This window comes from Monodelphis domestica, chromosome 1 (assembly GCF_027887165.1).
Source record: "Monodelphis domestica isolate mMonDom1 chromosome 1, mMonDom1.pri, whole genome shotgun sequence".
Taxonomy (NCBI): Eukaryota; Metazoa; Chordata; class Mammalia; order Didelphimorphia; family Didelphidae; genus Monodelphis; species Monodelphis domestica.
This window is the reverse complement of record NC_077227.1, coordinates 600,593,281-600,606,226: the sequence shown is the minus strand read 5'-3', so window position 1 is coordinate 600,606,226 and position 12,946 is coordinate 600,593,281. Positions and strand designations below refer to the sequence as shown.

Here is a 12,946-nt window from a genome sequence, read left to right as displayed (position 1 = left end):
TATTGTATACTTACATCAATTTTCCTTCTACACATACAGCAGTGTTATTATTCATGTTCCTAATCATCCAATTCTGGAGACAAATTTCCTAATAAATTATAAAACAAAGTACATATTCTTTCTATTAATTTTCTAATGTTCATGGGAAAAAACTTCTAAGAATATCTTAGTTAAGTAACACTTAAGCACATTAAACTATACTGTTAAGGATCAAAGAAGAAACAATGAAAAACTATTCAACTTTATTTTTTCAAAATGCCTATATTTCCATGATCGTTATACTGGCAAGGGTAGAAGGGAATTTTCAAGTCTTCTCTTTTTCTATAAAATATCAATTATTTAACTTCTTTAATTTCTTCCACCATCTTCTAACATCACCGAAAACCAACACAAAATAATAACTTATACATTTACATAAATCTTTAAAAGTTACAAAATGCTTTCCTAAATTTTCATTTTATTTTTCAATGAATAAACATTTGGTTTATTTCTCCCCCACTTCCCCCACTGCATGGATGGAAGAGAGAGGGAAGAAAACCATTATTTTATACATGTATATATAAACATACGAAAAATATATAATATGCCTCAAAAATGAATTCTGGAGCTGCAAAACCCACCCAGGGGGTAAAACAATTTCCCACCCAAGACAACTTGGAAGGTTGTCAGGAAAGGAAATCCACACTGGGATGGGAGGGATCACAGTCTAGAATAGGCTACATTATGGCAGGCTCTGCTTCAGCAAGCCAGCAGCAGGCCCTGGGGGCTACTGAATCAGCTGCAAGGGCTTCTGGAACTCTCAGGCCACAAACGGTAAAGGGGACCCTTTCAAAGCACTGGGTATAGGACTCAGTTGTGCTGCTCATATTCAGATTCCAGTCCCAGTCCCAGGGCGAGGAGGAGCACTCGCACACTAGAGCATTTGGTCACAAAGGAGCAAGGCCTCTGGTCACAGTTCAAGAGGGGATAAGTGCTTGTGGTCAATCACAAAGCAGCACAAAGGGCAGGGGTGCAGTGACGATACCTCTCCTTAGATTATGGCACCTTAGAAGAACTGGAAACTTACAGACTCCCAGAACTAACTGAAAACCACTGCACAAAAACCCTGAGCTTGGGACAATTCCCTCTTTATCCTAGGAGTAGAGTCCAACTTTAACAGGTTTTCAAGTTAAATGTCAAGAAAGAGGCTGGAAAAATGTGCAAACAACAACAACGAAAAAGAACCTACATAAAATTACTATGATAACAGAGAAGGTCAAAGCACAAACTCAGAAAAAAACAGCAAAGTCAATAGTTTTATATCCAATGCCTCAAAGAAAACTTTAAATTGGTCTCAAGCCCAAAAAGAATTCCTGGGACAGCTCAAAACGGATTTTAAAAATCAAATAAGAGACAAAGGGAAAACTGGGAAATGAAAATGATACAAAAAAGTCAACAACTTTAATGAAGGAGGCACAAAAATACTGAAGAAAATAACATCTTAAAAAAAAGAATAGAAAAGATGGTAAAAGAGGCACAAAAATCCAATGAAATATTTTAAAAATAGAATTGACCAAAATGGAAAAAGAAATACAAAATTCACTGAAGGAAAGAGTTCCTTAAAAAAATAGAATTGGTCAAGTGGAAAAGGAGGTACGCAAGCTCACTCAAGAAAATACTATCTTAAAAATTAGTATTGGGCAAGTGGAAGCTAATGACTCCATAAGCCAAAAAAAAAAAAAAGGACAATGAGAACTATTTCATTGTAAAAGCTGACCTGGAAATGGATCAAGAAGAGATAACTTAAGAATTATTAGACTAAATGAAAGCCATGATCAAAAAAAGAGACTAAACATTATCTTTCAAGAAATTATTGGGGGGGGGGGGGATAAGCTGGGTAGCTCAGTGGATTGAGAGCCAGTCCTAGAGATGGGAGGTCTTAGGTTCAAATATGGCCTCAGACACTTCCCAGCTGTGTGACCCTGGGCAAGTCACTTGACTCCCATTGCCTAGCCCTTACCACTCTTCTGCCGTGGAGCCAATTGGCTCCAAGACAGAAGGTAAGGGCTTAAAAAAAAAAAGAAAGAAAGAATTGATCAGGGGGAAGATGGGAGGTTCAGTGGATTGAGAGCCAGCCCTAGACAAGATGTCCTAAGTTCAAATCTGGCCTCAGACACTTCCCAGTTATGTAACTCTGGGCAACTCACTTAACCCCCATTGCCTAGTCCTTACCACTCTTCTGCCTTGGAACCAATATATAGTATTGATTCTAAAGCAGAAGGGTTGTTTTTTTTTTTAATTATCAAGTAAAATTGCCTTGATAGTCTAGAACCAGGGGCAAACTACAATCCACTGATCACCTCCTGAAAAAAAAACAACAAAAAAAGAAAATCCTAGGAATATTATAGTCAAATTCCAGACCTTCCAGGATCAAGTAAAAAATATTATAACCTGCTAAAAGAATTTAAATATCATGGAGTCACAAGTTAACAGTCTCTACATTAATGAATCAGAGAGCTTAGAATATGATTTTTTAAAAAACTCTTATTTTCTGTCTTGTAATTAATACTAAGTATTGGTTTTAAGGCAGGAGAGTGGTATAAGGGCTAAGCAATTAAGATTAAATGACTGGCCCAGAGGTTACACTGCCAGGAATTATCTGAGGAAAGACTTAAACCCAGGAACTCTCATTTCCAGGCCTGGGCCTCTATCCATTGAGCCAGGGAACATTCTGTAAGGAAAAGAAACTAGGATTATAACCAAAAAATCACTTACTCGGCAAAATTGAGTATCATTGGGGGGGGGAGGCTCGAAATTTGATGAAATGGAGGACTTTCAAGCATTCCTGATGAAAAGATCTGAGTTGTATAAAAAACCTGACCTTCAAAATATAAGATTCCAGAGAATCATAAAAAGGTAACCAAGAAATGAAATCATTAGCAGGCTCCAATAAATTTAAACTATTAACATCCCTACATAGGAAGATATTTATAGTTCCTAAGAACTTTATCATTATTAGAGTAATTAGAAGGCATATACATAAACTAGGTATGAATTTAATATAATGGTGTATTTTAAAAATTAATTTAAAAAATTAAGGAGAAAGTAACGCACTAAGAGAAGGGGAAGGGAGAGGTAGAATGGGGTGAATTATCTCACACATTAGCACTGGCTCAAAGATGAAATAACAGATATATTCAGTTGAATATAGAAATCTATCTTATCCTACAGGAAAGCACAAGGGGAAAGGGATAAGAAAAGCAGGAGAGATGCTGAGGGGGAGGGGGAGGACAGAGCTAATAGAAAAGAGGGCAGATGAGAAAAGGCAGACGTTAGAAGCAAAATACTTTTGAGGATAAAGTAAAAAGAGAAGAGTATAAATAGGGAATATACAGGGAAATAACAAACAGGGAAAATATAATGGAGGAAAATACAGTTTAGTAATCATAATTGTGGAAAATTACTTACAGCAGATTTCAATGATAAAGACCTTATTTCTCAAATATGTAGAGAATGGAGTAAAATTTGTAAACATACAAATCACTCCACAATTGAAAAAGGCCAAAGAAAATGAAAGGCAATTTTCAGAAGGGGGAAAAAAAAATCAAAGCTATCTAGTCAGATTAGAAAATGTTCTGAATTACTATTGTTTGGAGAAATGCAAATTAAAACTACTCTGAGGTTCCACCTCATATCCATGCTAATATGATTATTATAGATTAATATGTTATATATTAACTATATCATATATTAACCACTATATATGGTTAATATGACAGAAAAGGAAAATGACAAATGTAGGAAGGGAAGTGGGGAAATTGAGACACTACTGTTAATGGAGTTGAGAACTTGATCCAACCATTGTGGAGAGCAATTTGAACTATTCCCAAAGGGCTATGAAACTGTGCATACCTTTTGACACAGCAATACCATTATTAGATCTGTATTCCAAAGAGGTCAAGTTTTAAAAGGAAAAGGATCTCTACTTATAAAAATATTTGTAGCAGCTCTTCTTGTGGTGTCAAAGAATTGGAAATACTGTACTATGTAAAATTTATCATCTATAGATGACTTAGCTATTCTCAGCAATACAAAGATCCAAGACAATTCCAAAGGATTTATCAGAGAAAGAACTCATGGAGATGAGAAGAATGCAGATCAAAGTATACTTTTTAAAACTTTCTTCAGTTTTATTGTTTGTTTTTTTTGGTATGTTTTCCTGCTAACATGGAAATGATTTGCATGACTATAAATGTATAACCTTTATCAAATTGTTTGCTATCTCAGGGAGGGAATAGGGAAGGGAGAGATCTGGGAACACAATTTTTTAAAAAATGTTAAACATGTATTTGAAAAAAAAATATTAAAACAATAAAATTATGATCTAAAAAACTATTAACACTTTGAAAATTAAACATATATTTGGTCAAGAAAAACAAATTTTCACATTAGCAACATCCAAAAATGTATTTCTCATTTTGTATCTTGAATTTATTCTGTCAGAAATTAATCCATATGCTTCCAAGACTAGCTCTATGGCATTGTGGCTAGTCACAGCTCAGATCAGGGTTGTCTTTCAAAGTTGTTTGTCTTTACCATATTGTGGTTATTATATAAATTGTCCTACTACTTTTGCTCATTTCAGTCTCCATCAGGTCATACAAGTCTTCCCCCATTTCCTCCAAAACCATTCCTTTTCTTTCATCATTTCTTACAGCACAATAGTATAGTTCAATACATTTATGTAACATAATTAGTTTAGCCATTTTCCAAATGGTGGGCAACCCGTTTTAGTGTCCAGTTCTTTGTCACTATAAAATGAGCTACTATAAATATTTTTGTACATATGGAGCCTTTTCTTCTTTCTTTGACCTGTGGAGTTTAGTTTTAATAGTAGTATCAGGGGCAGCTGGGTGGCTCAATGGGTTGAGAGCCAAGCTCAAAAACAGGAGATCCTGGGTTCAAATATGACCTCAGATACTTCCTAGCTGTGTGACCCTGGGCAAGTCACTTAAGCCCCATTGCCTAGCCCTTACTACTCTTCTGCCTTGGAACCAATATAAAATATTGATTCTAAGAAGGAAGGTAAGGGTTTAATAAAAAATAAAAATTTAAAAAAACCTGTAGTATCAGTGTATCAAGGGCACAGTTTAGAGACCTTTTTTGGACATAACCCCAAATTGCTTTCCAGAATGGCTGGGTCAATCCTCACCTCCATCAACAGTAGTATTAGTGTGTCTATTTTCCCACAGGCCCTTTAACATTTGTCATTTTCACCAGTCCAGAGGGCATCTGGGTAGAACCAGAGTTACCTTAATTTGCATTTCTCTATTATCAACAATTTGAAACATTTTTTTCATGTGTGGGTTTTTTCAGTTTAGGTTTCTTTGTTTGAAAGCTTCAAAATGTTCTCCTCACAACATTGTGAAGTAGATATTACAAATACTAACCCAGTTTTACAGTCAAGGAGATTGTGGCTCAATCAGCCCAAGATCAGTCTCAGTCCTGGAACTCAAACTCACATCTCTCCTGACTGCAAGTGCAAATCAGTGCTCTTTCCCCTACGCATCCTTGATTTTCAAAAGGATCCAGGGGGGAAAAATGCCAAGGAATATAGAGAAAACAATAATCAGGTAGTAGTAGTAGTAGTAGTAGTAGTAGTAGTAGTAGTAGTAGTAGTAGTAGTAGTAGTAGTGGTAGTCTCTCAGTGATCGAGAATGACTATTGTCTTTGTGCAGTTTCATCTACGGTGTACCCTCATGTGGCTTTGAAGTCCAAAGACTGAGGTGCAAAGTTTGTGGCACACGGGGCATGGGACGCCAGCTGTTACGGGGGGTGCGGTTGTGGCCTGGTGTCGGCGTTCATGCGCAGCGGCAAGACGTCGATGTCGCTCATCTTCAAAGGTGGTGGCGGCATGGCTAATGTGGGCTCGCCAGCTGCTTCTGTCAGAGGCAGCGAGTTCTAGTTGCTTTGGTATAATGCCAGCCCACTTCAAGTTGGACTTTAGCTGATCCTTGAATCTTTTCTTTGGTCGGCCTTGTTTCCTGAGTCCAGCTGACAGTTCACCATAGAATACCTGTCTTGGTATTCGCTGTGGGTCCATGCGGATGACATGTCCAGACCATCTTAGCTGGGTTTGGAGGACCATGACTTCGATGTTGGTGGAGTTGGCTCTGTCGAGGACTTCCTGGTTGGTGATTCGGTCCTGCCATCAGATCCTCATGATTGACCAGAGGGAGTGTTGGTGGAATTGCTCCAGCTGTTTCATGTGCTTCCGGCACAGTGTCCATGTCTCACAACCGTACAGGAGCGAGCTGAGGACCACTGCGTTGTACACTTTGAGCTTCGTCGCAGTGCTTACACTTCTGTGTTGGAGGACTTTGCAGCGCAGCCGTCCGAGTGCCTGGCTGGCCTTTTGGATCCTGGCATTAATCTCGTGGTCTAGGGACCTGTTGTTGGCGATGGTGCTGCCCAGGTACTTGAGAGTGTTGACGTTAGAAAGCTGCGTGCCGTCGATTGTAATGCACAGCTGGTTCGTTGGCCTCCCTGGTGCAGGTTGGAACAGCACCTCTGTTTTGCTGAGGCTGATAGTCAGGCCAAACAGTTTTGTTGCGGTGGAGAACCTGTCCACAATGGTTTGGAGATGATTTTCTTGGTGGGCCATGAGAGCACAGTCATCTGCAAAGAGAGCTTCCAGGATGAGTCTCTCTGTTGTCTTTGTTTTTGCACTCAGGCGGCGAAAGTGAAATAGTGAGCCATCTAGTCGGTATTTGATGTAGACGCCCAGGTCTAGATCCATCACAGCATGTCGTAATACTTGGGTGAAAAATAGGTTGAATAGTACCAGAGCGAGGACACAGCCTTGTTTCACGCCATTGGAGATGTTGAAGTGATCGGAAGTCTCTCCACCAGATAGGACTTCCCCTGTCATGTCGACATGAAAGAGCTGGATCAGTTTGACGAATTTTGCTGGGCAACTGAGCTTGCTGAGGATCACCCACAATGCGTCCCTGTTCACTGTGTTGAACGCCTTTGTCAGGTCTATGAAGACAATGTAGAGACTCAGGTTCTGCTCAAGAACCTGGGGTGTATGGGGTGCTCAGGGAGGGGTAGTATCTCTGGTATGGAGGGCTTGTCGTGCCCTCCTAGGGCAGCTCTCCAGCCTCTGACCCCTACCTGACACCCAGCTCTCACTTGTGGCTCCCAGTAGCTGCTAGCATGTGGCAGCGGCCACATCCCGGGCAACGGCTTCGACGGGCCGGCCAAACTTTGTGAGGGTAGCCATCGGGTCGTCAACCCATGGTGAACCAGGGCTTTGCTCACCCAGCATGTGAAGACTGCTTCGGCTGAACAGACGGAAGAAACCAATAAGAAGGTTCAACAACTGAGAGTTACACAGCGAAGCACTGTGGAGTGCTTAGGGCGTGTTGGAGCACAAAGGACAACACGGCCATCCAATGTAGCTGAGGAAGTCTCCAGACGTAACAATTTTTTTGTGTCACTGGACCCAGACTTCCAACGCCGAGAGAGTGGGACTGTCTCTGTGCATTGACTTTTCCACTTAAATCTCCTTCACGCACAAGTATCTTTGTGCACATTCATCTATCCTAACCCCGTCCACCCTCTTCAAGACTTGCGGCGATGGGGGAGTGACGACGCAACAGGTGGAGGTGACCACTGGCAGTTGTAGTCACGATCCTGCATGTAGGCGGCCCACAGACCAGTGGTCGCTCTGCCCTGTGGGCAGCAGGGACGTTCGGCAGCATCCTGGGCGACTGAGCAGCCCTCTCTAGGACAGCACTGCTCACCCTAATCAAGGGAGGGGACTAGAAAAGGTGTCCCAAACATTGCCTGCCCTACAAACACCTGGTCAGCACACCGCGGCTGGCGGGTCATCCCCTTTAAGAGGTCGAAATCAAAGAAAAAATACAAAGAAACTCCTACTAGGAGCATGGAACATCAGGACATTACTTGATAGAGAGAATACCCCAAGACCTGAGAGAAGAACAGCTCTAATCGGTAAAGAACTGGCGCGATATAACATCAACATCGCAGTCTTAAGCGAAACACGCTTACCAGAAGAGGGATCACTCAGCGAACCCACCACTGGATACACCTTCTTCTGGAAAGGTAGAGCCTCAAATGAAGACAGAATCCACAGTGTTGGCCTGGCCATCAAGACCAGTTTGCTCAAACAGCTGCCAGACTTGCCTGTGGGCATCAGCGAGAGGCTCATGAAGATCCGTTTGCCTCTCAGCAAAGACCGGTATGCCACAATCATCAGCGCATATACCCCAACACTGACCAGCACAGAGGAGACCATCGAGCAGTTCTACTCTGACCTGAGTGCCGTCCTGCACTCAGTGCCCACAAATGACAAGCTGATACTACTGGGAGACTTCAACGCCCGCGTTGGCCAGGACCATGAAAGATGGAAAGGAGTGCTCGGCAAACACAGCATGAGCAAAATGAACAACAATGGCCTACTGCTACTCAGCAAATGCTCAGAGTTCGAACTCACCATCACGAACACTGTGTTCAGAATGGTGAACAAATATAAAACAACGTGGATGCACCCAAGATCAAAACAGTGGCATCTCATTGACTACATCATTGTACGCCGGCAAGACATCCAGGATGTAAAGATCACCAGAGCCATGAGAGGAGCTGGATGCTGGACAAACCATCGATTGGTTAGAGCAACTCTTCAAATGCACATTGCGCCTCACCATCCAAAACACGCCCAGACAGTTCACGCATTTTACAACGTGAGTCGTCTTAGAGATCCATGTTATTTGCAAACATTCCAGTCCTGCCTGGACAACAAGCTGTCTGCCAAGGGACCACTCATTGGAAGCTCAATCGAGAAATGGAACCAGTTCAGAGACGCAGTGAAGGAAACATCAAAGGCAGTCCTAGGCCCAAAACAACGCAACCACCAGGACTGGTTCGATGAGAACAACACTGCTATTGAAGACCTATTGAGCAAGAAGAACAAAGCCTTTATGGAGTGGAAAAATAACACAAACTCTGCTCCTAAAAAGGACAGATTCAAGTCTCTCCAAGCCACGGCGCAGCGTGAGATCAGGAAGATGCAAGACCGATAGTGGGAAAAAAAGGCAGAAGAAATCCGGCGGTTTGCTGATATGAAAAACTACAAACAATTTTTCAGTGCCCTCAAGACTGTCTATGGGCCATCAAAACCCACCACCACTCCCTTGCTATCCTCTGATGGTGTCACTCTCATAAAAGATAAAAAAGGCATCAGCAACAGGTGGAAAGAACACTTCAGTCAGCTTCTCAACCGACCCTCTTCAGTCGACCAAAGCGCCCTTGACCAGATCCCCCAAAACTGCACCATTGAACAACTTGACATCCCTCCTTCAATAGAGGATTAAACAAATGAGTGCAGGCAAGGCACCCGGTAAAGACAGGATCCCAACCGAGGTGTACAGGCCTTAAATGGAAAGGCGCTCCAGGCATTCCACATAGTACTGACCAGCATATGGGAAGAGGAAGACATGCTCCCAGAACTCAGAGATGCCTCCATCGTAGCCCTATACAAGAACAAAGGTGCACGAGCAGCCTGTGACAACTACAGAGGCATCTCACTACTCTCCACTGCCAGAAAGATCCTCGCCCGTGTTATACTCAACAGACTCCTGTCATCTGTTTCAGAGCAGAACCTGCCTGAATCACAATGTGGCTTCTGACCAGATCGCAGCACCATCGACATGGTCTTCATGGTGAGGCAAATACAGGAAAAATGCCTTGAGCAGAACCTGAGTAATCAGGTATAATACAGTAACGATATCATAACTATTTTCTCTACAATATTAAGTGTTTTTCTTAACCTGACATATATAAAGGTGGGAGGTTTTTCTTCTAGCTTTCCAGATAAAGTCTTCTAAAAAAAAAATCTTTAAAATCTTAAAAGCATGGGTTGCTTCTCTTATTTATAGAAATCTCAATTAATGTAGTCTTAGAATCACAGAATTTTGCTAAGTTATGCCCAGATAGATATTAATAATAATTCTACCATGACATTAACAAATCATTTTTAACTTTTTTCAAAGTATTGGATTTAAGGATTCTTTGGGCTTATATTTTAATCCCAATTCTTTGGACATCATTGGGCAAGCTATATAAATTCCCTGAGCCTGTTTCTTCATCTTTAATGATACTTGTAGTACATACTTCAGTGTTATCATAAAAATTTAATTTAAATATAGATTTAGCCCATTTATCAATTCTAATTATTGTATTACAACATGTCTCTCTGAATGTTTCATTGCAGAATGGAGGTAAGCTTAGATTCTTAATGCTAGACTAGTAGAGTGCAGACACTGGTAGGGCCTACCAAACTGAAAAAAACTATAGATTCAACATCCACAACAAACTAAATCTGTTTTCTGAGGACCGCAGAGACCCATCACCAGCAGGCTAGCCAGATACTGATTAGACCAGACTATGGTTGACCTTACTCCTCCCTATACTCCTCTTCAGCCACCCACAGAAGTCATTATTTTCCTCCTATTGTTCACAAGTGTTCTGCTTCCATATTCATAACTCTGGAATTTTTTAATATGATTGTAATCTTTTATGGTTCCCTCTTTTCCTATATTTCACAATTCATAACCCTGTTTGCCAGCCTCACTGGGCCCCCATTCTGTCCATTCCTTAGTTCAATCTTAGGTTATCACCCCTGCACTATCACACTTTTCTCTCTAATTTCAAACTCCTAATTAAACAATTTAAGGACTACCCTTTACTCTTGAACTTACTGCTTTGTCCCCATGACTTTCATCAATCACACTATCCCAAATTATAACCCTGTATTAAGCAGCCCACCATCTGACTCCTTTATTCCAATTTATATATACTGATAAATTGAGCTGGATAAAATCATAAAACCATTAAGTTAAAAATTACAAAATAATTTTTTATTTTGCCTTACTAAAAATTGATGTTATATAATCTCAAGTAGGTACACACTGCAAGAAAGCAATTCTTCACCTCCTTAATTGTTTCCTATCCCTCTCATCATAGTGGCTATTCCAAATAATCTTTGGGTTCCCCCTCAAACCTCCTATCATACTCTAATTTGGCCTTACCTTCCCAGTTGAGGTTCTCATCTCATATTTAACTGGAAAAACTGAAACTATTCTCCAAGAACCCCTTCTTTCCTCCCTCCTCCTCATCTTATATAATTCAGGTGTTTCCTCTCACTATTCCTTCATTCATTCCCATCTGTGATGAACATGAAGATTGTCCTTCTCCTTGACACAGCAGATAATTCTATGTGTAAGCCTTATCTGTAAATGGGGATAAACCAGTAAGTCTTTCCAATAAGATGAGAAGTCTTTCCGATAAGATGAGAAGAGATGGATGTCTATTATCACCATTATTATTCAATACTTTACTAGAAATGTTAACTATAGCAATAAGACAAGAAATTGAAGAAATAAGATTGGCAACGAAGAAACAAAACTAACAACTTTTTGCAGACATAATGGTTTTACTTAGAAAACCTTAAGAGTCAACTAAAAAAATCTAGTCAAAATCATTAAAAATCTTAACAAAGTTGCAGGATATAAAATAAACCCATGAAAATCTTTAGTACTTCTATATGTTATCAACAAAACCCAGCAGGAAGACCTAGAAATTCAATTTAAAATTTAGAAATTAAAATTAAATTTATTAACAAAATTATGATAAATTATCATTAATAAAAACAAATATTAAACAAAATTAATTAAAATAATAGATTCCATTTAAAATAACTACAGACAATATAAATTACTTGGAAGTCTACCTGCTAAGATACACTCAAGAACTATATGAACACAACAATTACAAACACTCCACACAACTAGAGAAGATTCTAAATAAACTGGAGAAATAATAATTACTCATGGGTAAGAAAAGTCAACATTATTAAAATGACAATACTTCCTAATTTAATGGACTTATTCATTGTCATATTAATTGAACTATCAAAGAATTACTTTATAGAACTAGAAAAATGCTAAAATTCATTTTAAAAGAACAATGACCACGAATATTAAGAGGAATCAATGAAATTTTAAAATGTTAAGGGAATCTAGCAGTACTAGATCTCAAAATTATAATACAAAACTGTAATCATCAAAGCAATTTGGTCTATGTAACAAATAGATGCTCAATGGAACACATTAGGTGTACAATATAAAGAAACAAATGGACAGTGACCTAATGTTTGACTAACCCAAACATCTCAGCAATTAGGACAAGAACTCATTATATGACAAAAACTACTGGAAAAACTGAAAGTAGATGGCTGAGACTAGCCATAAGTCAACATCTCACACTGTATACATCAAAATAAACTCAAAAGAGATATATGATTTAGATATGATGGGTGATATAAACAAACTAATAGAGGATAGGAAAAAATTACCAGTCAGTTCTATGGACAGGGGAAGAATTCATGACCAAACAGACAATAAAAGTTCATTAGAGGTAAAATGGATAATTTTGATCACATTAAATTAAAAAGATTTTATACAAACAAACCAATGAATCAAGATTAGAAGAAGAAAACTGGGGGGAAATTTTTAGAGTAATTCTAATATAACAAAAAAAGGAAAATGACATGTGGGAAGATATGGGAAAATTCAGACACTAATGGCATTGTTGGGAAAGTTGTAAACTAATCCAAACTTTATTCTGGAGGTCAATTTAGAACTATGCCCAATGGGCAATAAAACTGTGCATACTCTTTGACCCAGCAATACCACTACTAGATTTGTATCATGAAGAAATTAAAAAAAAAAAAGGCCTATCTGTACAAAAATGTTTATAGCAGTTTTTTGGGGTGTGTGGGGGTGTGTGTGTGTGTGTGTGTGTGTGTGAGCAAAGAATTGGAAACTAACAGAATTGGGGAATGGCTGAACAATTTGTAGCATATGCTTATAACGGAATACTA

The 12,946-nt window shown here is 39.4% G+C and overlaps 1 protein-coding gene across 5 annotated transcripts in view; it reads right to left on the bottom strand.

The window, feature by feature from the left end:
- MIS18BP1 (MIS18 binding protein 1) overlaps positions 1–12,946 on the bottom strand; it is a 91,711-nt gene that overhangs the window by 41,026 nt on the left and 37,739 nt on the right. For all 5 annotated transcript variants that reach the window (XM_007476561.2, XM_007476559.3, XM_007476562.3 and 2 more), the window contains one exon: positions 15–88. In XM_007476561.2, the coding sequence (XP_007476623.1) occupies positions 15–88 (74 nt within the window). The remainder of the gene's footprint in view (positions 1–14; positions 89–12,946) is intronic.